The 26,285-nt window shown below is 50.5% G+C and overlaps 11 protein-coding genes across 11 annotated transcripts; 5 read left to right on the forward strand and 6 right to left on the reverse strand.

The window, feature by feature from the left end:
* Window positions 1–13: 13 nt before the first annotated feature.
* On the forward strand, window positions 14–2,889 carry PC9H_001124 (uncharacterized protein; the record flags this gene model as incomplete). The annotated part of the gene is made up of 11 exons (XM_036770775.1): window positions 14–87; window positions 153–208; window positions 260–376; window positions 428–805; window positions 861–1,308; window positions 1,363–1,578; window positions 1,633–1,830; window positions 1,896–1,979; window positions 2,043–2,171; window positions 2,228–2,540; window positions 2,596–2,889. 11 exons carry the CDS (start codon window positions 14–16, stop codon window positions 2,887–2,889), a joined length of 2,307 nt encoding a protein of 768 aa, XP_036636620.1.
* A 514-nt stretch (window positions 2,890–3,403) lies between these two features.
* On the reverse strand, window positions 3,404–4,192 carry PC9H_001125 (uncharacterized protein; the record flags this gene model as incomplete). Its single annotated transcript, XM_036770776.1, has 5 exons — window positions 3,404–3,463; window positions 3,714–3,806; window positions 3,959–3,990; window positions 4,052–4,081; window positions 4,147–4,192. 5 exons carry the CDS (start codon window positions 4,190–4,192, stop codon window positions 3,404–3,406), a joined length of 261 nt encoding a protein of 86 aa, XP_036636621.1.
* A 580-nt stretch (window positions 4,193–4,772) lies between these two features.
* Window positions 4,773–6,943, reverse strand: PC9H_001126 (uncharacterized protein; the record flags this gene model as incomplete). Its single annotated transcript, XM_036770777.1, has 5 exons — window positions 4,773–5,555; window positions 5,614–6,410; window positions 6,463–6,741; window positions 6,796–6,864; window positions 6,913–6,943. The coding sequence occupies 5 exons, from the start codon at window positions 6,941–6,943 to the stop codon at window positions 4,773–4,775; spliced, it is 1,959 nt and encodes a 652-aa protein (XP_036636622.1).
* Window positions 6,944–7,141: 198 nt separating this feature from the next.
* Window positions 7,142–9,211, forward strand: PC9H_001127 (uncharacterized protein; the record flags this gene model as incomplete). The annotated part of the gene is made up of 10 exons (XM_036770778.1): window positions 7,142–7,192; window positions 7,248–7,280; window positions 7,335–7,425; window positions 7,483–7,497; window positions 7,553–7,737; window positions 7,796–7,917; window positions 7,974–8,146; window positions 8,464–8,836; window positions 8,913–8,922; window positions 8,984–9,211. 10 exons carry the CDS (start codon window positions 7,142–7,144, stop codon window positions 9,209–9,211), a joined length of 1,281 nt encoding a protein of 426 aa, XP_036636623.1.
* Window positions 9,212–10,874: 1,663 nt separating this feature from the next.
* PC9H_001128 (uncharacterized protein) lies at window positions 10,875–12,520 on the reverse strand (the record flags this gene model as incomplete). Its single annotated transcript, XM_036770779.1, has 6 exons — window positions 10,875–11,049; window positions 11,105–11,552; window positions 11,601–11,728; window positions 11,782–12,019; window positions 12,072–12,399; window positions 12,446–12,520. 6 exons carry the CDS (start codon window positions 12,518–12,520, stop codon window positions 10,875–10,877), a joined length of 1,392 nt encoding a protein of 463 aa, XP_036636624.1.
* Window positions 12,521–12,799: 279 nt separating this feature from the next.
* Window positions 12,800–14,553, forward strand: PC9H_001129 (uncharacterized protein; the record flags this gene model as incomplete). Its single annotated transcript, XM_036770780.1, has 6 exons — window positions 12,800–12,811; window positions 12,867–13,080; window positions 13,131–13,865; window positions 13,912–14,119; window positions 14,166–14,473; window positions 14,525–14,553. The coding sequence occupies 6 exons, from the start codon at window positions 12,800–12,802 to the stop codon at window positions 14,551–14,553; spliced, it is 1,506 nt and encodes a 501-aa protein (XP_036636625.1).
* A 12-nt stretch (window positions 14,554–14,565) lies between these two features.
* Window positions 14,566–15,532, reverse strand: MRP4 (37S ribosomal protein, mitochondrial; the record flags this gene model as incomplete). The annotated part of the gene is made up of 2 exons (XM_036770781.1): window positions 14,566–15,305; window positions 15,361–15,532. 2 exons carry the CDS (start codon window positions 15,530–15,532, stop codon window positions 14,566–14,568), a joined length of 912 nt encoding a protein of 303 aa, XP_036636626.1.
* A 168-nt stretch (window positions 15,533–15,700) lies between these two features.
* On the forward strand, window positions 15,701–17,951 carry SKS2 (Heat shock protein sks2; the record flags this gene model as incomplete). Its single annotated transcript, XM_036770782.1, has 9 exons — window positions 15,701–15,753; window positions 15,804–15,853; window positions 15,906–16,044; window positions 16,098–16,116; window positions 16,168–16,346; window positions 16,399–16,831; window positions 16,883–17,340; window positions 17,393–17,571; window positions 17,623–17,951. The coding sequence occupies 9 exons, from the start codon at window positions 15,701–15,703 to the stop codon at window positions 17,949–17,951; spliced, it is 1,839 nt and encodes a 612-aa protein (XP_036636627.1).
* Window positions 17,952–18,168: 217 nt separating this feature from the next.
* Window positions 18,169–19,531, reverse strand: PC9H_001132 (uncharacterized protein; the record flags this gene model as incomplete). Its single annotated transcript, XM_036770783.1, has 6 exons — window positions 18,169–18,327; window positions 18,379–18,805; window positions 18,857–19,132; window positions 19,188–19,267; window positions 19,319–19,397; window positions 19,449–19,531. The coding sequence occupies 6 exons, from the start codon at window positions 19,529–19,531 to the stop codon at window positions 18,169–18,171; spliced, it is 1,104 nt and encodes a 367-aa protein (XP_036636628.1).
* Window positions 19,532–19,652: 121 nt separating this feature from the next.
* On the forward strand, window positions 19,653–22,408 carry PC9H_001133 (uncharacterized protein; the record flags this gene model as incomplete). The annotated part of the gene is made up of 10 exons (XM_036770784.1): window positions 19,653–19,677; window positions 19,731–19,754; window positions 19,807–19,905; window positions 19,955–20,066; window positions 20,119–20,404; window positions 20,456–20,653; window positions 20,703–20,765; window positions 20,813–21,203; window positions 21,255–21,941; window positions 22,002–22,408. 10 exons carry the CDS (start codon window positions 19,653–19,655, stop codon window positions 22,406–22,408), a joined length of 2,292 nt encoding a protein of 763 aa, XP_036636629.1.
* A 261-nt stretch (window positions 22,409–22,669) lies between these two features.
* Window positions 22,670–26,025, reverse strand: TEL2 (telomere binding protein; the record flags this gene model as incomplete). The annotated part of the gene is made up of 6 exons (XM_036770785.1): window positions 22,670–23,717; window positions 23,774–23,903; window positions 23,960–24,637; window positions 24,689–24,772; window positions 24,827–25,285; window positions 25,335–26,025. 6 exons carry the CDS (start codon window positions 26,023–26,025, stop codon window positions 22,670–22,672), a joined length of 3,090 nt encoding a protein of 1,029 aa, XP_036636630.1.
* Window positions 26,026–26,285: the final 260 nt, after the last annotated feature.

A 26,285-nucleotide genomic window follows, 5' to 3' on the forward strand; every position in this document is an offset into this window, starting at 1 on the left:
AACATTTCCAGCAATGCATTCTCAAATTCCTGACCGGTCCATCAGAATCTGTGCGGATCGAGGAGGCACGTTCTGCGATGTTCACGCGTAGGTTCACTCGGCCGTTCGTCCTGGATGAAGCATTCGACTGTCATTCATATTTACATGTACAGCTCCTACCCTGATCCTGAGAATCCGAACGAACGGAAAGACATTGTAGTCAAACTGCGTTGGTGGTCCATCCATTCACTTAAGTTTAATGCTGATGAGCAGAGGTTAGTGTCACAGGATCCCGGGAATTACGAAGATGCACCCACGGAAGGTATCCGTCGCATCCTTGAATCACTAACGGGGGAGAAAATACCTCGCGGTCACGTCTTGAAGACAGACAAAATAGGTAGCCACGAACGATGTCAGACACCCATCTCGCCGTAACCGTGCATTCTAGATTATATTCGTCTGTCAACGACGGTGGCAACCAACGCGCTCCTGGAACGCAAGGGGCATAAACATGCACTTCTTATTACCAAAGGCTTCAAGGACCTACTCCTCATTGGGAATCAGTCGCGTCCAAAGATTTTTGACCTCAACATTCGGAGGCCGGCTCCCCTCTATTCTACCGTCGTAGAAGTAGACGAAAGAGTGACGTTGGTAGGCTACACATCGGATCCCCAGGCTGAGGAACATGCGATTCAGTTTGATGAAGATGGGAAGGTAAAACAGGGATATAGGGGTAAGGGGTGGGATGGTATTGGGGATGCAGAAGGACCTGGCGATATAGTGAAAGGGCTATCAGGCGAAGCCGTCAGGATCCTCTCGAAGCCTGGTAAGCATCTCTATCCCCACGTATTCGGTTTGCTCAACCCTGTTTGAAATCATAGACCCCGTAAAAATTAAAGAAGACCTCGAGAAGCTTTATGCAGACGGATATCGTTCTTTGGCTATTGTCCTCGTACACTCGTACACGTACCCCGACCATGAGCGACTCGTTGGGCGGCTTGCGCGCGAGATTGGTTTCAAGCAAGTCTCGGAATCGTCGGCCCTCCTTCCCATGATCAAGATGGTTCCACGCGGTGTGTCCTCCACGGCAGACGCCTATCTTACCCCCATCCTAAGAGAGTATCTTGATGGATTTTTCAACGGTTTTGATGAGAAATTGAAAGATGGAAAGGTCAAGAGCCCCCGTGTGGAATTTATGGGCAGTGATGGCGGTCTGCTTGATCTACAGAACTTCTCTGGACTGAAGAGTATTTTGAGCGGGCCGGCTGGCGGTGTTGTGGGGTATGCACTGACAAGCTGGGATCCTGAACGAAAGCAGCCGGTGATCGGGTATGATTTTCTTTCTTCCATTACAACCTGTGCATTGACGCTGCGTGATGACAGCCTCGACGTCGGCGGTACTTCGACAGACGTTTCTCGGTTTGACGGACGCTACGAGGTTGTTTACGAGACTACTACGGCTGGCGTGACAATTCAATCGCCACAACTCGACATCAATACCGTCGCGGCTGGTGGTGGCTCATGCTTGACCTTCCGAAACGGGTTATTTATGGCCGGACCGGAAAGCGCTGGGGCAGAACCAGGCCCAGTGTGCTACAGGTTTGTCGCTAGTAGATCGCAGATACAAACACTCTAAAATCATTATTTTCACAGAAAGGGGGGCCTTTTGGCTGTTACGGACGCTAACCTCCTGCTTGGGAGACTCATTCCTGACTACTTCCCAAAGATCTTTGGCAAATCAGAGAAGGAGCCTTTAGATGCTGATGCTTCTCGTGCAGCGTTTGAACCGCTGGTCAAGGAGATCAACGCCTCTCATGAGAACGAACTCAGCTTTGATGAGGTCGTTTACGGGTTCGTTGGTTGATCTCGGAAACAACTGTTGCGGTGGTGCTAAACGCATTCCATTCATCCCTCAGATTCATCAAGGTAGCGAACGAGACTATGTGCCGGCCGATTCGTGCGCTCACCGAAGCTCGAGGCTATGCTACTTCAAAACATGTGTCCGTTGCTTCTTGAATTCTTCAGTTCGCTTGAATAGCTGAAGCATGGTTGTTTCCTTTTAGACTGGCGAGTTTTGGAGGTGCAGGTGGCCAACATGCTTGCGAAATCGCCGGTCTGTTAGGAATCAAGACTATTCTTATCCACCGGTATAGCTCTATTTTGTCTGCCTACGGGCTTGCGCTCGCTGATAGGTAGGCTTGCTTTTATCATTGAGCCGCGGAATAGCTTATGATTATATGTCCCTCAGAGCGTTTGAACGTCAAGAACCGAGTTCCACTTTCTACAATGAAGGGAACAAATCATTGCTTATCTCACGGCTGGATAAGCTGACGGACGAAGTGAAGACTGAGCTCAAGCGACAAGGATTCGAAGGTGACCGTGTACATGTTGAAAGAATGCTTAATATGCGTTTCGAGGGCACAGATACTGCTCTTATGGTCCTCCCTGATATAGAGAAAGACGGACATGGGGAGGACTACGAGGCTGCATTCAAGAGAGTATATAAATCGGAATTTGGGTTTATTTTGGAGGGTAAAGCCATAATCGTCGATGACATCAAGGTCACTTGGCATTTCCTTGTGGTATCTTGTCCATCTCATCCATCTTCCCTATCAGGTCCGTGGAATTGGGAAGACTTTCGACACTCTCGGAGAATCCGTTTATAGCGAGATAGCGAAGCTGAAATCGAAAAGCATCGACAAGGCTAAAGCGGACTCGACGCACAGCGTGTATTTCGATAAACTTGGTCGGGTGGACGACACTCCTGTGTATTTGCTGGACAATCTAGACGTCGGCGATGCTGTAGAGGGTCCTGCGATGATAATCGACGACACGCAGACTATCGTTGTGATTCCAGGGGCGAGAGCAGTTTTGACTAGCAAACATTTGTATATTACCCTCCACTCTTGAGTGTACCCGAGAGTTGTTGCAGAAATAGTTTTTCGATTGTAATCCATTGCCTGGGCGTGTCTGTATCAGACCAACCGATGTTCGACCTAGGGGTTAGGAGATGGGTCCCTCTCACTGCGATCCTCGCCATCTTTCACTTCCTTAAACCATCCACATCTTCCATCCTTAGCACTGTTCGCCGTTGTAACACGCCCGCTTTTTTCTCATCAATGCCGCCCTGCAGTCCTATTCATTCGTACAGTTTTGGATCATGCTTCTCCCACATTAAATATATCATAGCCATAACAGGCGGCCGTACCATGGAAATATTATGCATCATATATCAAGATCGCAGGGCTTCTTGTCGCCTCTTTTTATTTCCCGCGGAAGAATTCATTAATGTACGCATGGTCGGATTCCAATGATAAGCTATCCAATGAATGTGACAGAATACAAGGGCTGGTTCCGGGTCACCGGCCGAAGAATCGAGGCGTTTATGGGTGAGAGAAGCTTGAAGATAGCAATGCTGTGAGTGCTATTTGTTTCTATCATTGGCCCATATAGGTTTCGCAGCGTCTGGATCGGGATTGCTCAGCTACGTATGTGTCATTAGACGTGACAGCAGATCGCCATTTGCCGGGGTAAGATGCACGTCCGGTGGGGAGGTGGTGAAGCGTATGAAATGTAGAACGTCGAAAAATTGAAGAAGCGTCGTCGTGAAGCGAGCCAATGGGCGTTTAAGTTGCATGGGTGCAGTTGTCGAACAGAAGCAAGGAAGTTGATGCAAGGCGTGGTCAGTCATGGTTTGGAGACGGGCGTGGTAAATGCAATGAAAGAACACTCACCTGAGCGTCAGCTTGGCGCGCAGCAGCCTGTTCTCGAGACAATCGAGCTGCTCGGCTGGCGTCGACCTTGCGTCTGATATCTGGAGCCATTTCCTGGTCGGCGCACAAGCGAATAGAGGAGGTCAGCTGAGGTCCAAAGGGATAATGCGAAGCAGTCAATGTGAAACTGAGGCAGTCACTGATGCACGCGAACCACGAGCAGCTCTCTAAATAAACGGGGTGCGAAGTCTATATAGAACACTTACATTGTATAGCTGCTCTTCGGTGGGTACGGTTGCTATTCGTCCAGAACGTGGGTTATTACGAGACCGGGCAGCCAAGTTCGGTGAAAGGCCTACCTCTCATGAGAATGTATCCGAATCCCATTACTGAAAACGTGGTGGCAGTATGTAAGATGAATGAATATGCAATTGTATGAGAAGCCTGGACTCACACCCTGCAGCAGCAACCGTGAATCTGGCCAAGGGGAAACTCGCCATGTCGTGGAAGTACTGAACGAAGCAGCGTGACAACGACGGGATTCGTTGCAGCAACTCCGCCTGCGGAGCATCACGTGAGATTAAGCCCCTAGTTCGAGGCGGAGTCCCTCAGTCCCTCCAGGTCCCAGCAGGCCCCCATACATCATGCTTGGCGCGAGGAGCTGAGGGGAGGCACCAGTCCGACCGTCAGATAACCATCCGACACGCCCGAAGACGATGGCCTAGTTCCAGCCACCCTGTCGACTTACTTCCAGAAAGAACGCGGAGATCATGAGTTGATTCTGAGGTACATGTACAGACGACATGATTGCAAATGACAAGGGAGCAAATTAATCCCAGGAGTTAATATCGGGGGTAACCGTGACGACTATGAAGACAAGCAGCTCGAAACGAGGTGCTGGGGAACGACTGATAATAAATAGACCGAACAAACGCGGTGACAAAGCGAGATATTGCAAACAGGTGTTGTGGGCGAGAGGATGATTCACGATTAAGGGTCTTCATGAGCTAAAGGACAATGCGGTTTGGGTGGACAGAGAACAAATGATGCAGGAAAGTGGAATCCGGAGTGATGATTTGATTATGAAGCTCGAGAATGTTCGAAGGTTCTTTTCAGACGCTTGTAGGCGAACCCCAGCATGTCGCTCGATCGCCGACTTTGAAGCTCGATGCGTGCCAGTTCTTCCTCCCAAGCTCTCACCTCCTTCAGACCAGGGCTGCCGCTAGTGCTACTCGGGTTTGTTGATATGCTACCGGCACTTCTCGTGCTCCTGTCAGAGTCTCTTCCACTACTAGAGCTGGAGCTTATCCGGGAGGCAAATAGGTGCTTCGAAGAGCCTTTGACACTATCACCGCTTGCCGTACCAGGCCTCGAGCGAGAAGAATCGGGGTGCTTCGTCCGGTGAGCATGGGCTTCATTCTCCCTTCCTTCTTCGGGCTCCTTTACCCGGTTATAGGTCGGGCTACTCCCAAAGCCAAGAACTTTATCTCGGGGGCCAGCTGATGTGTGCGGTCGCCGAGATGATGATTTGGCTTTCGGGAGCCCGCTAGACGACTGCATGGATTGCGTGTGGGCTTTGCTGGAGCGATCAAGAGTTTTTTGACTGGTGGAAGAAGTCGAAGGCCGTGAAAATTGTTCTGAATGTGGTGCCGGTGGAAGAGGCACTTCTCCCTCGCGGTCTCGTCGAATCTTGCCTCGAGGCGATTTGGACTTCGAACGCGCCGAAGGGTCCATGCAGGAATCAACTTGTTCGTTGAATTTCGAAAGGGCGAGCGATCTTTCGGCTTCGTTGGTGGAAATGATTAATAGCTCTTGGTCGGCCAGCTCTAGACACTCGGTGCCCGTCGATGCAGCTACAACAACCTATTATAGTAGGCATGTTCTGTCAATTCGGTGCCGAGTATAGGCAACTCGAACTCACCTTGACGCGAGCAAAAAACCTAACGGAGGCAAGGTCTGATTGGGTGGTCTCCCCAATGGCCCAACGGCTATTTGATTTGGCTGCCGGCCATTGTACTGTTAATGTTTTGTTCCACACGCCATGGCTATCTCGTGAGAAGAGACCTGATGATTCTGCACCCGCGATAGAAGATGTTACCACCTTCGACGGAAGAACCTCGCTGGTTGTTGTGGGAAGAACTACTGCCATTTGGTTTGACGAAGATTGTAGCAGAGGGCGTGTCTCGGCTTCTGTCGAGAAAGATGCTACAGACGGGGAAATAGTTGATGAATAGGTCGATGCTGAGCTGGCATGTAATGGAGGAATGTCAAGGTGCATATTACTGTTGTTGCCATTGATTTCTTGATACGATGCAGTGGGGGAATAGGACGTCGATGCAAGATGGTTTGAGACGGAAAGGGTTTGCTGCCGAGGTGTTGGTTGAGACTGTGATGAAGGAGTAAATGAGTAGAGGGCTTCGTTGAGCTGTATACGTCGCTCGATAATGACGCTTGCACTGCGGATTGTAACAGAAGGGTCAACGGGCGAAAGGTGAACACCGATGGGTACAAGATCCATTGGTCCAATAGGTGATGAAGGGGTCTTTACGCAATACCGTATTCGGGGCGTGCGAGGCTTATTCGTTTGTAGCTCGAGGAAAGGAAGGGGTTGGGACGGCCTGGGGGAGATATGCTCTGGTAGATCATACCGAATAAGAGGTAATTCCGAATGCTTCACTTGCTTCGCCCCAACGCCTGTTATGGGGGCATGATGTATCGCTGACGCATGATTTCAGCAACATATATTCTTCCTGGACAAAAGAATCCTTACTGGCTTCGACCCTCCAAGTGCATTTATATTCAACAAATGTCGCCGTACTAAAACCAGCGATGTTGGGCGGTAGTGTGAGTCTGAATGGAAATTCCGCATCTCCCAGATCGGCGTATTCTTGAGAATCGGGTTTCGACCAGAGCACTTGCGTCTGGTCTACCAAGATATTTGACTGCAGCACGCTTACGCGACCCAGACGCGACTCGTAGCATCGAATCGAGACGGTGACGGATTTTGTGGGCAAGCTCTTCCCGTCATTGTCAAGTTTGACGCGGACCACTGGGCGGGGCGGGACATCAGCAAGGTTCGCTGGCATAGATGAACGGGACTCACCTCCTTCTACCCTGAGGGGGGTCAGCCCCAGATATCCACTGTATGGAAAATAGCGGGTTCCGGAGTTCCCTAGAAGCAAAATGAGGAGAAAGTTCAGCATCGACGGTGGCGACGCACCCTTCGGGGAGGCCAGGACGATATGGACCATACGAAAGCGAAGTGGGAGAGGAGAAGGATGATGTGCCAGAATGGACCATCGCTATTTTATTAAACAATTCAGAAGCATGCCAATCTCAGATCACCTGTCACACTGTCGCAGTCACTGTCACAGAGAAGTCACACTCACCGGTCACGCTCCGGTGTCCTTTCCAGGATGGCTCTCAAGGCTTCTCCCTCAACGACCACCATGCCCTCCTCACTCTATGTCCCCTTTCTCCTGGCGGGGATGATCATTACGGTCAGTACGGTGCTGAACTGCCACTATACATCACTGATATGCGTCTCATTGCTAGGGCTCCAGCAATTCGCTTTGGAGTAAATGGCAGGCATGTTTGACTTCTTATCTCAGTCTGCAACCGTATTAGACCTTTTCGCCGCAGGATATGCAATGTGTGGAGAATTGCTCGGATCCAAATCCAGCAAACCGTGTGCTCTATGAGCAGCCAGTTTGGCAGACTCTGCAGATGTTTCGTGAGCCTACTGTCTCTCTTCCATTGCAGGCAGTGCCTTCCTAACCAACCGACATAGTCGGAGAGATGCTCTGTAAGTTCAAGTCTAAATCTTTCGCACCGCATGCATTCAGGCTTCTCGTGTCAAGGCTTTCTACCCGTTATTTACACGTGGTTGAGAACAAGATCACAGCAAGCCCCAGTTCACTTGCCGTCTGATTCCGAAGGAGAACCTCTGGTACCAAATAAGGCTGAGGCTCAATCGGAGCACTTGTCGGGATCAAAGGTCTTACTCCTCTGGATCCCGGCTCTGTGTGATCTCACTGGTACAACCGTGAGTTTACGGTACAGTTATGTCTATCAACAACCCCCTTACGTTATCTCGTTTCAAGTTGATGAATGTGGGGTTGTTGTACACCCCAGTCTCTATCTATCAGATGACCCGCGGCGCCCTCGTTTTGTTTGTTGGGATACTTAGCGTCATCTTCCTCCACCGCCGCCTTTGGTTGTACCAGTTGAGTTCTTACGACCGCTTTGACCTTCCCTACTTATCTCCTCTTCGATCTGCAGATGGGTCTCCCTGATTACCGTTATGACGGGCGTATGTTTGGTTGGACTTAGCGGCTTCTTCAAAGGCCATGAGGGCGAAGATGCGCTCATTGACACCCTTCTTCCTGCTTCCTTAGCGCATGTTCGCAGGGCCTACCTGTCGCCCGAAGCAGAGGCCTCAAAGGTTCTTGTTGGTAGGTTATAGATTCATTTCTCCGCTGCTTTGGATGCTTAATGGGTATTTCCCTTACAGGTGTATTCTTTATCCTCTTTGCCCAGATCTTGTAAGAACGCTCACGCAAACGTTCTTCATCGGCGATTTACCCAAACGGTCTAACCGCTCGCTTGTTATATTTAGCACCGCTACGCAGTTCGTTGTCGAAGGCAAGCTAAGCGTCTAACCTTCTTACCGGGATCTTCTAACGCCTGCTTCGTACGCAGAAAAAATCATGGGCAAGTGACAACCCGCCGTCTGGCTGATGCTTCAGCTTATGGATCATTTATCCCACAGGACGGTATTCTGTCGCCCCATTGGTTGCGGTCGGCTATGAAGGATTGTTCGGTGCTATCACCATTTTACTCTTCTTCCCCATCCTTGCGATACCATCTGTCGCTGCCAAGTCTACATTTTTCGATCTTCCTCGAGGATGGCACCAGATGGTCGATACGCCCACCGTTCTTTATTCTGGCATAGCGATTGCTTGCAGTATTGCCCTCTTCAACTTCTTCGGGCTCAGTGTGACTCGTCACGTTAGCGCGACTGCCCGAAGCTTAACAGATACCTGCAGGACGCTATCTATCTGGCTCATTAGCTTAGGACTTGGATGGGAGAGGTTCATCTGGCCTATCTCTATGTTGCAAGTCCTCGGGTTCTCTCTTCTTGTGTACGTAACTCTTGCTCTCATCGCCGCAATGCAGCATATTCTGATGCGACGATGTTTCGCCGACTTGGCACAATAGTTATGGGACAGTGAGTGTTCCTGTTCGCCTAATGGAGCTTATAAGAGGATTTAACCATCCTTCTCTGGCAGTTCTTGTTCAATAACTTGGTCAGCCCGCCACCCTGTCTTCCAGGCCCTCGCCCATCATCAGCAGACGATGCCAGGACGGATGCAGAAGAAGAGCAAGGCCTTCTCTCTTCCACGCTGGATGAGACGGCCGCACTTCCCACTGACCTTGGGCAAAGCGGTTTTGACGTAGTTCCTGAAGGTCAACATGCTCTCGCTCAGGGCAAAGTAGTCTCCCCTCGATCTGAGTAAGGAGCTCCAATGTTCCGTTGTGTCAACGATTTGGAGATTCGATATGCATCCGTAGATCTCCCCGTTCTTGTGTATCATACTCGACATCTTGCTTTAATTGACACTGTCGCCGACGAGGCGGATGATCACACCGCATTCAGATAATGTGGCACCAGGCACTGTGGTGTCGCGGTGCATTATGACTGACGACTTGAACAGAGGACATGATTAATCGAAATTTCCAATCATTCAGCGTGCCTTTGGCTCCCCAGCTCGTTACGGCGACGATTACCGATTTGGGTAGACAAGACGGCCTACAGTGGCCCTACACCTCCGCACTGATTACAATCATCAGTGCAGAAGGAGAGAACTGGATAATCTTATTGCACAGCCGCGTTGTAGTCCAGAATTACTGCCCAAAACACACCATCAACAACGTTTTCTGCATCCCATGCGTTCCATTCAGGTTAGCGACTTCCAACTAGGTGGTTTTTCGGGCCCCAAATATGCGGCGTCCGAAGAAGCGCGTGGTGTTGCAGAGTGCACCTCCGTTGGAAATCCCGGAGCTGCATTCGGTTCCGTCACTTCGACGAGCAATATTACCTTGACATGACCAACACCTGGAGCGGCTTGATCTAATTTGGCGGTAATTGTTCGCTAGTCTCCACGGAGAAACATCACATAGGCAAAACCAGTGGCGCATTCACCATGTGTATGTGGGCGTGGACGTTCTCTTGACCTCAGGCGCGCCGGTGTCTCGGCAACGTCGAGTACTCTGCCGTGGTGCCAGTGTCTAGTGGCACGTCCAACAATCAGATCAGATCGAATCAGCCTCATGCGCGCGAATAAGGAGGAATAAGGTGGGATCAAATCACTACAGCCACCCGCTCGAAGATGGCGAATTTGACATTTCCGGATCACGATCGTACACGCCGTCTTCATGAACGGCCGATGAACAAACTGGGCTATGTCCTGCTATTCGGAGCGTGTATATACTGGAGGCATGCCGGCGGTCGTGACGGTCGTGACTCCGAATTCTCGTGCGGCGCACATTGCATCTGCTGCCTCACCTTGATTTACCTAGTCGAAACCTTGCATCAATCCAGACCTGCAGGCGTATGGAATCATATTACAGCCTTGCCAACCTGATTCCAATGCTTCGAGCTTTGGAAGCTGATATATGCATCAAAGACTGTGAGACTGATGCAGATGCCAGATGGTATGGACCCGATCACTGGTCCCGCCGACCATCAACGGTTCAACGGGTTTGGAGACAATTGCTGTCGCCCAATCATCAATCGCCATAGAAACCTACTAGACACACCCCACAGTACGTTCCGAGATGAGGCATGGTGAGGATGTCGGTCCGAGGGAATCCCGGACTCAGAATTCATTCGAGTTTCGTTTACACACATGAAGGGAAGATATATTGACCTGAGACGCGGTGTACATGAACAATGGGAAGATGGTCCGTTATTGGTCAAGTCCAGTGCGGTTGTTGTTAGATCGTGGATGCAACGACGCAAGGAAGCAGATGAATTTAGCACCCGAAGGTCGAACCAAAGCCACACGGTACGTGAGGGTCTAGACGGAAACAAACCGTAATTTGTAGAGCCTTCCGGGCAGAACGGAATTACTTACCGTCGTGTACAGCAGGGTCGTCACCGGACGTGAATAATACCAGTCAATCAGACTCGTTGTCGCTGGATTCGCCATCACTAGATTCGTCGTCGCTATCAGCCTCTCTTTCTTGCGCTGCATATATCGCTTTCTCCAACTCTTCGAGATCCCAACCAATGATTGACTTGGGTACCGTCAGTTCCTTTACTTGTTTTCCTAACTGCAGGAGGATATCTTCGCTGGGGGTAGTATAAGCTTTGTGTAACAATAAATTGAAGAAAGAAAGCGATCTACCTTGCGGACGACTGGACCCACACACAGAAATCATCCACCCACACCTTGCTGTAGACATAATAAACCTCGTGGAGATCCAAAATACGCTTGATATTCAGCAGACACCTAAATACCACGCGCTTGCCTTTGATAAGCCAGTCGCTGACATCCCGTCTACAGGCCTCAGCCAAGGCAAAGGACCGAAAGAGGGGAAACGCCAAAGATCGTCTGTATGATTCACGAAATGTGGCCTGTAGCACTGAATCGGAGTATCGGGATATATCCAGGGACTCCTCGTCGTGATACGGGGCGGAATCCAATGCAGAGAATGCGGGCGTAAGATTGCAGACCGTCCAGGCGCTTTCGGGTCCGGGATCACCTTGCGTCGTACGAGTTTCGTAGGCATAAGAAAACAGTATCGAAATGAGAGTTAGATAAAGGTTATGATTTTGTACGGGTGTTGACAGATCTATGGGAACTTCAGTAAGAGGGTCTTCATGCCTTCTGATATACATACATTCTTTCCGTGGTAGCCTCAACATCGTCGCATTCTCGTCTTCAGTAAATTCAAAAGGTTTTGTGTCCTCAGCGTAGGGGTGCCTCCAAGTGATCAAATCCTGGAGATAGTCGTCCACAAAGTCTGCCCTACGTTGCATTTCAGAACGGTAAATTTGCAACGTAGAAGTGGAAGAGTTCACATATAGTGCTCTTCGTTCCATTTCTTGTTTTCGTGCTCTCTGCGTAGAATACGTCGCTGAGCGGGAAAGATTCCCTCTGCATCACCGCCGAGTTCATTGACTTCGTTCTCGGTATGGCCGACGTTTCTGAAATAGCCCGTGTACATGTCCAAGAATCCATATTGCACGTCGAGACCCAATTTCAGCGGTGGATCAGAATCTGGCACGTTTTGAGGAAGCTGCCAGTCATTTTCAGCCGCTATAATCTAGCATCAGTCGCCGTGTACAGCGCGACGGAAGCTGCTTCGCACCCTTCAGAATCTCTTGATCTTCTAAGGAAAGGCTTTCTGCCTTTTCTGCTAGATCATCGTCTACCGTATCTGATGATATCACTTCTATCTGAGGCGTCTGCTTTGTAGGCCGGGGCGCCAGGAGCTTTGCCAATAGATCCAAATCCCGGAACTCTTGACCCTTCACAGCCTTGGTTAAGGTGACCGTCAGATAGCCAGAGCTAGGGTCGTATTTGGCAGCGCTTTCATCGTCCTCAACCACTGGGTGAGAGAAATTCAATCGCAAAAAATAAGGGTTGACATGGGCGATGAACACAGTCTCATCGACGTGTATTTCCACCTCTGAAGCCTAATTGCAGTCAGAATGCCTCGATAGCAGTGAAAATGTGACATACCCGAATTGAGGGGCAGTAGATGGACACAATGATCTCTCCCTCTGTCTGGCTGCAAGAGAACCGCGGCGTGATCATACTGACCTTGGATGCGATGAATTCCGCTTGGCTCGCAGCACGGTGGTGTGGGCCTGCAAGGGGTTTCTATTCAACGTCGCGATGATATCGAAATCGAGCCAGCGCCGAATGCTGATGATGAGAATTACTGACTGAGGGTCCGAGGCCGTCGCCGCGACTCCTGAAGCAGACGACGCCATCTCGGCTCACCCACAGATTTTGCAAACAACCGGGGGCATTTGCTGGCACCAAAATAAAAAGAACAGGGTGTTGCTTTGCCACAGTCACCACGTCGCCACGATGGACCCTTCGGTGCGTATTATCGCGCGCGGCGCCCATCCAAATATGCTGACTGTGGCGCGCGCAGAGACTCCCCGCCTACCCCTCTCTCGCAGAAGTCGAGAAGCTCATTATCCACGAGAAGAAGGGAAACTGCGTGCCCATATACGTAGAGCTTCCTGCAGACCTCCTAACACCATGCATGGCGTACATGAGAATCGCGAAGGACTCCAAGTACAGCTTCCTCCTCGAATCCGTGATTGGGGGCGAGAACGTAGCGAGATATAGCTTTATTGGCGCTGGTACGTCCCTTGTATCGCGTATCGGTGAACTGATGCGAGTAGTCCTTCAGATCCATTCAAAATCATCAAAGTGGGCCCGAATGAAGAGATTACAGGCGATCCAATGGCTGCCCTCCAGAAGGAGCTCACCCTATACCAATACGTCAAGATTCCAGAGATACCCACCTTCACTGGCGGTGCCATTGGTTATGTCTCGTACGACTGTATCCAACACTTTGAGCCCAAGACTACTCGGACACTGAACGACCCATTAGCCATCCCCGAGGCGGTGTTCATGCTAGTTGATACGCTCCTGGTTTACGATCACATTTTCCAATCTCTGAAGGTCGTCTCGCATGTATTTTCCCCCGCAAGTAACGGGCAAGTAAACCTGGGATTCGTGTACCAGACGGCGGTCTCAAAGGCACGACGTCTAGCGAAACTAGTGGTGAGTAGTGCTACTCCGGAGATCCCCCAGCCACCTATTACCCTTGGAGCCGAGGGAGTATCCAACGTAGGCAAGGCTGGATATGAGCAGTTCGTGACGACACTCAAAGAACACATCGTGGCCGGCGACATTATCCAAGCCGTACCTTCCCAAAGACTGGCAAGGCCGACTGCTCTCCATCCGTTCAATGCCTACCGACATCTGCGTAAAGTGAACCCAAGTCCATACATGTTCTACTTGGACTGCGGTGACTTGCAGATTGTTGGTGCCAGTCCTGAGACACTCTGCAAGGTAGAGAAGAATGTCGTTTTCAACCATGCTATCGCAGGGACGACGAAGCGAGGAAAGACACCTGAAGGTTTGTGCAAGCAACAACGGGGGACTCGTTCGCTAACAATGTACAGAGGATGAGAAACTAGGCGCCGCGTTATTGGCCTCGGAGAAAGATCGAGCAGAGCATATCATGCTGGTTGACCTTGCGCGTAACGACGTGAATCGTGTCTGTGAACCTCGGTCGGTTAAGGTGGACCACCTCATGAGACTAGAGAAGTTCAGTCATGTCATTCACCTCACCTCGCAAGTATCGGGCAGCTTGCGAGAAGGCTTGACCAGGTGCGCTTATCCAAAGTATTTTGTCCGTTGCTAATCCCAATCGTAGATTTGATGCATTCCGGTCGATCTTCCCTGCGGGTACTGTGTCGGGGGCGCCCAAGATCAAGGCCATCGAAATCATTTATTCCTTGGAGAAAGAACGACGAGGCGTTTACGCCGGTGCCGTAGGTCGCTTCGATTTTGCCTCGGATGAGATGGATACCTGCATCGCAATCCGAACGATGGTGTTCAAGGACGGCGTAGCTTACCTGCAGGCTGGAGGAGGCATCGTCTTTGATAGCGTGGAGGAAGATGAGTACGTTGAAACAATCAACAAATTGAAAGGGAACGTCCGGGCCCTCGAAGAAGCTGAGCGTAAGCCTTTTCTTCCATTTCTCGAGAACAGCGGTTCTAAAGGAGTGATAGGGTATTGGCATGATTTGCAAAACAATTGATAGATATGTATATTAGTAGTCGAACGTGTTGTACTGTTGCTTGGATTGCCGTGACCGTCTATCTCGTGTGTGCTCTTGCTCTCTCTCTGCTTCTGCCCTGCGCAGCGACGCTCCCTCCCGTCCCGCGATACTGAGTACACCAGCGATCAACTCCGCTGCTCGTGTGCTCTCATCGTTGGCCGGTATAGGGTACATTACGATTCTCGGGTCTGCGTTCGAGTCGATGACGCCAATGGTGGGGACGTGTTCGATTGCGCATTCGCGAATGGCATTCATGTTTGCGAGGGGATTGAGAAGGACAACGAGATCGGGTGTAACTTTTTGGTCTTTGACAACGTCAGCTCCGTAAAGTTGCATCTTGTTGGTCAAAGTCCCTGGAAGCCACCTTTCACCAACGTAGAAGCCTTGTCCCCCTAGGCGCTGTGCTGCTTTTTGGACGACCGGTCGCAGGTCTGGTCGAGTGCCGATGAAGACTACTTGGCCGCCCGCGTAGGCAATTGCGCGAACAAGCTTCGCCGCCCGGCGCAGGAGCGGTAATGTTTGGTCGAGGTCGATGACGGTTACGCCTGCCCGCACTCCGTACGCGTATGGCATAAAATTTGGGTTCATTAGGGACCGCGAATGACCGAGGTGAGCACCCGAAGCGAGGAGCGCCGACACCGTCCCTTCCGCGGGTGGTTTGTGAAGACCATGGCTAGGTTTCCAGGTGTCTTCCGGAGACTGAACGGAGCCATAAGGTTCGAATGCGTCGGCTACATGCCACACTGTCAGCTATATGAATTGTCGCGTCGGTATTGCAGCACTTGCCTAGCATTTTGAATTCTGCTCGCTGGAGCTGAAACTCTGTCCATTCCTCCGGAGTGTCTAGTCTGTCGGGCGAAGATGCGTCTGTGGATGCATGCCGTGCTGCAAAGACACGTAGGTTCCTGGAGCAACAGCGAGCAGGAGCAAACCAGGAGCGCAGAGCAGGAAGAGACATAGTTCGGTTGTGGGAAACCAATGGACTTGTGAAAATCTTGAGGATTGTGGGACATGTGGCTGTGCAATCGCTTACCACGCCCAAACAATTTTTTCAATCCCTCCTGGCTACACCTTCACCACCACCAAAACCTTTTCCCGACTCGCTCCCCTCAAATCTCTTTCTAAAATGGATGATGTTTTCGACGGCGCCATTGGTATCGATCTTGGTACCACATACTCGTATGCTATATTCTTTTTCAAGGTACCAGCAAGGTTTTGATGGCCTGTAGATGCGTCGGTGTCTGGCAAAACGACCGTGTCGAAATCATCGCCAACGATCGTGAGTGCAATGTCGCTGGAACTGTTCAATAAACTCATTATATTGGCATCAGAGGGTAACAGGACAACACCATCATACGTCGCCTTCGCCGCAGAGGAGCGTTTGATCGGTGATGCCGCAAAAAATCAGGCAGCCATGAACCCCCGCAACACCGTGTTCGATGCCAAGCGTCTTATTGGCCGCCGATTTGAGTGAGTTCTCCTTGGTAATCGCTCCGTATTACCCCGTTCTCAACATTTCAAAGCGACCCCGATGTGAAAAAGGTGTGCTCAAAAATATTTTTGTACATATGGCACTAACCCTAGGTTTGATAGGATATGGTCCACTGGCCCTTTGAGGTCGTCGAAAAGGATGGATCACCACTGATCAAGGTCCAATATCTTGGCGAGGAGAAGACTTTTACCCCTCAGGAAATCTCGTCAATGGTCCTCACCAAAATGAAGGAGATCTCTGAAGCTAAGCTCGGTAAGACTGTCAAGAAGGCCGTTGTCACGTATGTATCTATGCACTTATGTCGCCCGATCATAACTCAACCGATCATACAGTGTCCCCGCTTACTTTAACGACTCCCAACGGTTGGCTACCAAGGACGCTGGTGCCATCTCTGGTCTTGACGTTCTCCGTATCATCAACGAGCCCACCGCTGCTGCCATTGCCTACGGTCTCGATCGTCAATCGAAGACGGAGAAGAACGTTCTCATCTTCGATTTGGGTGGAGGAACCTTCGATGTTTCCCTCCTCAACATCACTGGTGGTGTCTTCGCCGTCAAGGCTACTGCTGGTGACACTCACTTGGGTGGAGAGGACTTCGACAACGCTCTTCTTGAGCACTTCAAGAACGAGTTCAAGAAGAAGACTAAGCTCGACATTGCTGATGATGCTCGTGCTCTCCGTCGCCTGAGAAGTGCGTGTGAACGTGCCAAGCGCACACTCTCCAGTGTCACTCAGACGACGGTCGAGGTCGATTCCCTCTTCCAGGTTAGTCTTGAGGTAAATATATCTCGAGCTAGTTTCTAACGATGTACGTAGGGCGAAGACTTCTCTGCCAACATCACCCGTGCCCGTTTCGAGGAGATCAACGCTGCTCTCTTCAAGTCCACTATCGACCCGGTCGAGAAGGTCTTGAAGGATTCCAAGATCCCTCGTGATAAGGTTGACGATATTGTCCTCGTCGGTGGCTCCACCCGTATCCCCAAAATTCAGGCATTGGTTTCAGAATACTTCGGTGGACGTCAGCTCAACAAGTCCATCAACCCTGATGAGGCTGTTGCATACGGTGCCGCCGTCCAGGCCGCTGTCCTCACTGGCCAGACATCTGAGCAGACGAAGGATCTCCTTCTCCTTGATGTTGCCCCTCTCTCCCTCGGTGTTGCCATGCAAGGCGATGTCTTCGGTGTCGTTGTCCCCCGTAACACTCCCATCCCCACGAACAAGTCAAGAACCTTCACCACTGTCGAGGACAACCAGACCACCGTTACGTTCCCGGTGTATGTGACCTTTCCTTCGCGAATGCTGTGAGAATACTCATTTTATGATTAGCTACGAGGGTGAGCGCACTCAATGCCGCGACAACCGACTGCTCGGTGAATTCGAACTCAACGGGATTCCCCCAATGCCCCGTGGCCAAGCTGAGCTCGTTACTACTTTCGAGGTTGACGCCAACGGTCTGTTGAAGGTCTCTGCCCAAGATCGTGCTTCAGGCCGCAAGGCCAGCATCAGTAAGCTACATTCTGCTACATTTTGAGACGTCTTTCTAATTGGTTCTTCAGGTATCGTCAACTCCGTTGGTCGTCTCTCATCGGCTGAGATTGAGCAGATGATCAAGGACGCTGAGCAATTCAAGACCGCCGACAAAGAATTTTCCGCCCGACATGAGGCCAAATCCGACCTCGAGGCCTACATCCACCAGGTTGAGGGCACCATCACCTCGCCCGAAATTGGCATGAAGCTCAAGCGTGGAGCTAAGTCTCAAGTTGAGGCTGAGCTTGCGCGTGCTCTGGAGAAGTTGGAGATCGAGGACTCGTCAGCAGATGACCTCAAGAAGGCACAACTGGGCATCAAGCGTGCCCTCCAAAAGGCAACCGCCGGTATCCGATGAGCACACCCCTCACCGTCGTCCATTCCCCTTCGTCATTCATACTTTGCGCTATCTTCATGACCTCTCAAAATTAACGTTGTTAGCTGTGTGCTGTTATCTGATGTCCCATTACTGAATGTAATTAAGAATAACGCTCGACTAGAAGACATTATGAGATGTACTTAAAAAGTCTGAACCAGAGGATAAACTACAACCAAGTACTACGTGGGGTGAGCTGCTATGACAATGATTTGTTGATTCTCAGGGCAACGTCTAGTATCCATAATTCTTCATCCGCGCCGTCACAAAGAGCTTTGTCGGCCTCAGCGAGGATCAGAGCACACTGCGATTTCTGTCGTCCAGTAAGCGTAGGGTGCAATACGATCAAGTCGTGAAGCTAGATGATACCTCAGAAGATGGCCAAGCCCATGCTAACAATAGCACTCACTTGAGATAGTATTTGGGAGGCAGAGTAACCCTCCATCGTCAGGTCTTTGACTTTCTTCTTGATAGGCTCGAACCCCTTCGTCTGATCTCTGTCGTCGGTATCCATGTCGGTTTCAGTCTCGATACCTAGGGTATTTGCAAATGACGAAACAACTGAGTTGGGAACGACTCCAGCAATCTCCTGGATGTCGTTCGCTGTTATTAGAGTAGGAGGGTTCGTTGATGAAGCGAGGCGAGACGCAGATTGCAAGTACGTGATGGCGCGGCGCAAATCACCACCGGATGTGGTGATCAACGCGTCTATGACTGAACTGTCTGCACCAATGTTTTCCGCGCTCGATATCATCGTCAGTCTTGCGGACGCAGACGCGCTGTCTAAGGGCGTGAAGCGAAATTTTGAACAACGGGAGGCTAAAGGTTCTATAATCCTATAGAGCCATGGGTACCAAGCGAAGTGTAACTTGAGAGACTGTCCTTACCTCGTTACATAGTTGCATACCAAACAGAAGCGAGTTATCCGTGCGTATGTCTCCATGATTCTGCGCAGAGCTCCTTGTGCATCCTGCGTCATGGAGTCTGCTTCATCTAGGATAATGATCTTGTATGGGGGACACGGATATTCCTTGCCATCGGACGCGACAGCCTGGGCTCTTGGTGTTTGTCGAGCAAAGTTCTTCACCTTCTCTCGAACAATTGCAATACCACGTTCATCGGAAGCGTTCAATTCTAGCACTCGATTTTTGAAATTGTCCGGCCTTTGATAAAGTCTCAGAAGGCAATTGTAGGGGACACAATGCAAGGAATACAAACCCAAAGAGTTGGCGAGACAATGCCAGGATAGTAGAAGTCTTTCCGGTCCCCGGAGGGCCATAGAACAACATGTGGGGGAGCTGCATTCGCATAAGTCTTGTCTTTGCTCAATTCTTCTCAAATCGGCGTACATTTGTGGAAGTCAGGGTCTTCTTGAGGACCGCTACTGTATGATCCTGCGATGAGATATCATCTATGGTTTTTGGGCGACTACAGGGTCATGAACACGGGAATTTCGAGCGATTTGTTCGCTGCACGCACTACTTCTCGACCCAAGGCTGCAGTGCTGGGTCAACATTGTGTTTCGGCGCGGTTTTGGTGGCAGGTACTTGGAAGAAGGCCATTAAGAGGTGTGTCACGTTCGCGTGACCATAACGCGTTTACTCAAGTCACTCACCGCTGTCCACATTCGACCTTGTCCACAACCACCACAACCGAGCCTGCATGAAAGGTCCTTTAACGGCCATGTCATCCTCAAATATCAACAAATGTGCGTATGATGCTGAATGTATGATCGTGGAATTCTAAGTCCATGCACCATAGCTCGGGACGACGCGGTAGCTCATGGTAAGCCTGGAGCATGATGTGACGCGACATGCTGGATGACACGGAACAGCAGGAAAGCCTGGTACATCGAGCATTGCAGAGCTCAAGAATGGCAAAGTGATTTTCCGGCAGAAACCGATCTCATTTGAGAAGAATTCCGAGACTATGCAAGGTGCGTCTGCAATTGTGTAGACCCGGGCAACAGGTTTATTCTGGGATAGCAATCGTGAAATTCAGAGAATATCTGGAGCAGTTGATGGAGAAGAAGGAGCCGATGTTTACCACGTTTCCTCAGGAACATATGCCTCTAATTGCGAAGTTGGCCCATGAGAGGTACGTTCTCGATGCACAAGACCCCATAGGTAGGCCATTGATCCTCCTTCAGTGATAAAGCAATAGGAGCACTGGCCAGATATATCTCGAAAGAGATTTCACCTGCTCAAGATGACGATGATGGATCACCACAAGCAACTATGGTTCCCGCCCCAATAATTGAGGCTGCAATCAAGTCTACCCTCGTCCGCGTCAATTACGGCCTTGATGGCTCTCCGGATGCTAAATTACCTTCTACTGCATGCGCATGGAGATGGGAAGTCAAGGATGAGTTCAAAGATTGGCTCCCGAAGACTATGCAGGAGAAAGCTGAGTCCAGAAAAGCTGATCGAATTCAGGTCAGTCGAGAAATGCTCTTACGATTGGTCAGTGATCCATAACCTTGACAGGCGAAAGAGTTCCTCTTAGCTACATTCGAAGCCTTGTCATTAGACGAACAACGTTCTATCATTCCTCAAAAACCTTGGAAAGTTTCGCTTTCGGAAGGTAATGGATCGACGACGAGTATCGTTGACCTCACCCAGGACGATGTTAAACCTGAGAAGCCAAATGACAAGGGCAAGGCAGGTGGAGAAGAAAACGACAAAGTGTGTTGTTCCTTCCATTTAGTGAATATATTCCAACGTCGCCTTGTAGCCGGCAAAAAAGCAGAGTCCTGAAAAGAAGACGGTGCTAGAAGATCCAGAGAAGGCCGCTAAAGTTGGTACTATGACGTCCGGACCCACCCTCTGCTAATTCTGTTCTAGGAGAAAATGCGAATGGAGAAGAAATTAGCCAAGGAGGAGCGAGAGAAGAAGGAGAAGGAGGCGCAACACCGATCGCGATCTATTATGGCAAACTTTTTCTCGAAACCCAGGAATGCAGCCGCATCTACGTCGAAACGAATTGAACCCGCCCCGGCCCCGCAGACAGACTTTGAACGCACTTTCAAGCCTTTCGTCGTAAAGAAAGACGCAACAATGGCTCGAATCAACTGGTTCAGGCGCAAGAATGGGAAGCAACGAAAACCTCCCCCCACCCCCGGCGTTATCGTATTATCAGACGACGAGGATATCTCCACCCCTTTTCTAGCCGTGGCGGAATTGCCTATGGACGTAGACGAACCCATACCACACCTTGCATCTATGACTACACAAGGTTAGAATTTTGTCTCCGTCTATTGCCACTCTTACACGTTGTCTCTCACAGCACGCCTTGACAATGTCATACAAACATTGACTTCATCAACATCAAGTCTTCCACTTCGCCGGCGGCCAAGTCTTCAATACAAAACTTTCCATCCCTTGACTGTTCGCGATGTCATGCATCAACTTACGGAAGCTGAAGTAGCAGGAGACGACGTGATGGTCCGCTCCATCCTTGCGAAACTGCGAGACCGCAAGCTATTCCCTGCCAAGGTCTTTATCTTCACGGATGACTTGCGACCTGGTTATTTCGGTACATGGACTCGGAGCTCTCGTCTTATTGGACCCCGTACTCCCCTTGTCCGAGACATGGCTATCCTTGACTACAGTAACGACAGCGGGGAAGAGTGGGAAGATGAAAACGCCAATGATGCCGATGATGTGAATGACGATGCCGAAGAGGACGACGATAGCGAGGCCGATTCTGACCTTGAGAGTTGGTTGGTCGAGGATGAAGATGAAGACCAAGGTGTACCTCCGGACGTTGACGACCCTTTTGTCTTGGATGTTCCCATGCCAGCACCTCCTCCGAAGCGGAAAGCAGTAGAGGAGCCGGCCAAGAAGAAGCTGACCAAGAAACGCAAAGTTGTTGTTCCACTCGTACCTTTCTGTAAAGGGCCTTGCTGGGAAGACACAATTGGCCATTGTGAATCGGACATCCTGAAGCCTTACCGCATCCAATTGTTCAATGGTAAGTCGTTGTCGACCTTGTTATTGTTAATGAACTGAAGATGATCGTTTGAATGTCTAGATTGCCCATTCCCCGTTGATCCTTTCACATTCGTATCAACATGTGGGGGAGACAAGTCTTCGGCAACGAAAGCTGCGAGTAGGACCGAGATCCCTACCGCTTCCGATATTTCGGCAATTGCGACCTCAATGCCACCACCCCCACTTCCCTCTGTTCCGACAGTCAAGCGGACGGCGTCGGCGGCACACAAACCAAAGACACCGTTTCCCGATGTTCATCTGCCGTTTCTGCTGTCTAAGATTGATTCCTTACATGCGCCTACCGTTACTTATCTCGTCGAGGAGATCTTTAAAGAACTGCGTTCTCAAAATGTGAGGAAGAATTCAATCGAGGTGAAAGTCAGGGAGGTTGCAGAGAGATGTAGAGAGAAGAAGTATTGGGTAGTCAAACCAGGTATCATGGTTTGATTTAATTCTCATCAAGGCTAGGATCTGATTCCTTCGTAGGCTGCTCTTGACGGAGAACGGTGTGGTTTCATTAGCTCGTTCCTATTTATTTCAGTATCACAACTAGCTCAGCTCGGGATATGTTCACTCGTGGAGGCTTGTATACTTGGACATCAGTTTCAATGCATACTACGTATAACGTAGCTCATAATTTGCCAGTGGCCGTTTTCATTCTTATAGTGCCCCGGTCGGGGAGTGACTAGTATCCTACTTCACTTCTGGCTATATATTAGCAGAATCTATCATAGACCTACGCCACTTCGACGTAATTTCATCCACCTTGAGCAACACTCCAGCTGCAGCCCGTCGCAACTTTATATCTTGGACCCCGCCCCCACCTTCTGCCTTCCTGCCTGACTCAAGACGTGCGAATAATGTTCCCGCCCATTCCCCAGTGCCCATGAGCAACGCAGTGTGCTCCAATCCCAGTGACCGTCCGTCATCGACCTCCTTAGCTCCATCCAATACGATCAAAGCCAACTCCAGGCTGGCACTCAGGACTGACGCCTCCTTGTTTCTTGCAGACTCTTCTGGTGATTGACCGGTTACAATGCTGTGCTCGTCATCATCGTCGGGGAGGGATATCGGCCGAGTGCCCACCGTTAATGCAAATTCCAGAGCTTCGGGAGCAATGATGGCGAGCCATTCTGGCGCATTCTGTGCTGCGTGCACCAACACGGTCATGGTACTCAAGAAATGCGAAAGCACAATTGGATTGAGTATGAGACCGGTGCCTGCCCCGTGGTATCGTGCTCGCCCGCTGAGGTGTGCAGTACGTTCTTCGCGGGTCTGTTCGTCTCGAATGAATACCCAGAATCTGTTTAGGAAGGGAATGATGAAGTATTCCGCCGCGACTTCCGTAAATGTCGTATTCTTGACCGGCGGCGCATTCTGCCAAGGGAACTGATTGTTTTTCTTTAAGGGTTCGACAGCAGTGATTTTAGAAGACTGGTTGATTCGTAGCCGCCTCTCACGAGCGATTCCTGGAACTTTGTCACCATCGTCTGACTTGGTTTTGTCAATCGCGACCCGGCTCAGGTTATCCGTGATTTGCTGAATTTGGTTGGTATCCCCGGCGGTAAGGTACTTAGTGTGCAGATGAGCGGGGAGGAGTTTACTAGGAAACGAAGGCCGGTCTGCTGGAACGCTTGAAGCGGAAGGAGGTACTGGGAGCGAGGCTAATTCTCGTGCGCCGATAGCGATCGCATTCAGCATGACATACCGTTGGCTTATGGAGTACTGGTTTACGAAAAATTGTTCGATAATGCAACTAATGTGAGAAACGGCTATGAGCAAATGATAGACATAGAGCCGTTGAGAACATACGGAGCAGCCTTCCGAGGACAGCAGCTAACCAGAGCATTGAGAGCAGCTTGTCGCTTACTCTCAAAGTTATCTAGATCGTAGTTGTCTTGAAGGGTGACTAAAGCGTAGACGAGGTTCACGGCGTTTTCTTCTGCATCCTCATCATCAATATACGGGGAAGAAGATAGCTGCGGATCTACGACTTGCCTAGCTCTGTCCCGTAGTTCCGTTTCCTCCTGATAAGCTCTTCAGCACAATTCAGGGCCATCTCGATTTTGTCTGCGTGGTGTGGGTCGTCTTTGCCTTGAGTCCCAGCCTGACTCCGCAGGAGTTCACCGAGTTGAGCGAGGTATACAGGCCGTGCGACCTTCTTCACTCCGACGTTCAACGTTGGCTCTTTCTCTATTTCAGCGAGCGCAGAAGGCGTGGGTGAAGCAGACCGAGACGATGCCTCGGATTGATAACCAACAAGTGAGTCATCCGAATCATAACCAGACTCGGTGGCTAGGACAATGGTTGGCTTCTGAGTCGGGTGTCCTTCTGTTGCCTGGAGCTGAGCTTGTTCAGCGGGGGTAGGCACGTCGATGTCTACGTCATCTTCATCCAGGAGGGCATCAATGTCTCGGAACTGTAGTTTCTGCCGTAGGTTTCTGGCCCACGCCTTTCCTGGGCTGTCGCCGTCCCAATCCCCGAAAGCAAGCTCGCGTCCTGTGCGGTGAGCAACGACTTCGGCAGCCAGCATGCCACAGAGACGAACGCCCTGATCGTTGTGACTGATGTAGGTACCTACTCCCGAAATAAAGGTTGGTGAGAGGCCGATAGAAGACAAATGTGGGGACGATGGAGGCAGGTAAGATATAGCGAAGAGGAGTAAACTGGTCAGATCTAATGAAATGTTATTCTATGCTAGTTTATACCAGGGAAATTTGTGCTTGCATTGGTGTTGGGATAGAAGAGAGTATTTGATGTGATCCGGGGATGACCAGACGTCTACAATGGTACTGAGCCAGGCTCCAATGGCTATGCAATGCTGTTAGTTACACCAACAGCTTTAGAAAGCGAGATGGAGCTCACTAGCATCGTCGGCGTTGTCAGATTGAGCGCCAGCCACCCAACATACTAAGATTCGAGCGTGCCATTCAGTCCATCCACGGTTTAGTGTAATCGACGTGATAGAGTCCCATAGCTCGCCGCGAGCTTCCCCAAGATGGCCAACGACATCCAGAAGTAGCGAGGCTTCCGCCTTGACGCGTGCATTCGGGCCAACGCCTGGATCGGAATCAAAGCCAATGGATAAGGAGGAAAACAAGGATGTTAGGATAGATTGTGTGGTGGAGATTGAAGGCAGTTGGTCGAGGATTTCGTGCCAGAGGCTGGCATATTGGGCGCCATTCAAAGCTCTGAGGTTACCCCGGATCGAAGAGAGGGTGGAGAGGAAGAACGAGGGTTGTGACCGCGATGTGGGACGCGTTGGCGGAAACACACCAACGTTTACTAGCTTGCCAAGTAAATATGCTACTGAAGACACAATATCTGCAATTCATCAGTCCTGCACCAGCATCAGGGATATTTTACTACTCACCATTGTTTAGCGGCGCGGTCGAGAGCGAGCATATCAACTGTTCGTATCGAATGCAAAGGTTATTGAAGTACGCCCCATGCTCCAAAAGCTCTGGTATTGCGATCTTGTTCGCTAGGGCTGCATTGGCGACTTTTGCAGGAACTGAGACGATGTTCTGCACACAGTCCTCCCATTGAATCGACCTTTTCTGATATTCGTGTGGGGACAACGCCGATGTGGAACCTTTGCGCGTGAACACTGCTTGAAACAGACGATCAATGGGATACTCTCTCGTCAAGCGACTCAGGAGACGAAGCGAATAAACGGTCAACGGCGTCGACAATAGCGTGGAGTATGCAAGCAGAGCGATGTCTCCCGCTTCATCGGTCGCGCACCAGAACGAATCCGGGCAGAAGTGTTGATCGGCGAGCAGCAGCACGTCGTTCTCCCGAAGCTCCTGCTCCCATGTCGGCACGATCTTCAACAAGATGGCCTCTTGGATGGACGGTATGTGTCGGCCTAACTTGAAGGCGCCGTCTGGTAACGGGTTTTGGTTGTGGTCTCTGAATCGCGGCGGTAACAGTCCAAGCGCAGCAAGGGGCGCGCAGAGCAATGCCAGGAGCGTTGGCAGGTCGGTGATGGGAGCTTGCAGCCTTTCAATGATATCTCGGACCTGGTCAAGGCCATTGGTGACCGGCTTGGCGGTCGCCATCGTCAAGTCATGCACGGTGACCATGGTTTGATCTTCATTTGGTCATTGCACGCGACGCTGAGGCTATCATTCCTTCTAACGACTTCAAGTCACCTCATTAACCGGCTACTATCGTTGCCTCGCCAGCATGCTGTCTATGCATATCCTAGGTACAACCCAGACCGTGCCTGATGGCCATTCATTTCGCGACTACACGACGGTGTGTTGCCCCCGTCCCGCTCAAGTTACGTTCAATACAAACTCACCGAGAAAGGGCCTTG

The sequence above is a fragment of the Pleurotus ostreatus genome (genome assembly GCF_014466165.1).
Source record: "Pleurotus ostreatus strain PC9 chromosome Unknown scaffold_1, whole genome shotgun sequence".
In the NCBI taxonomy this organism is placed as follows: Eukaryota; Fungi; Basidiomycota; class Agaricomycetes; order Agaricales; family Pleurotaceae; genus Pleurotus; species Pleurotus ostreatus.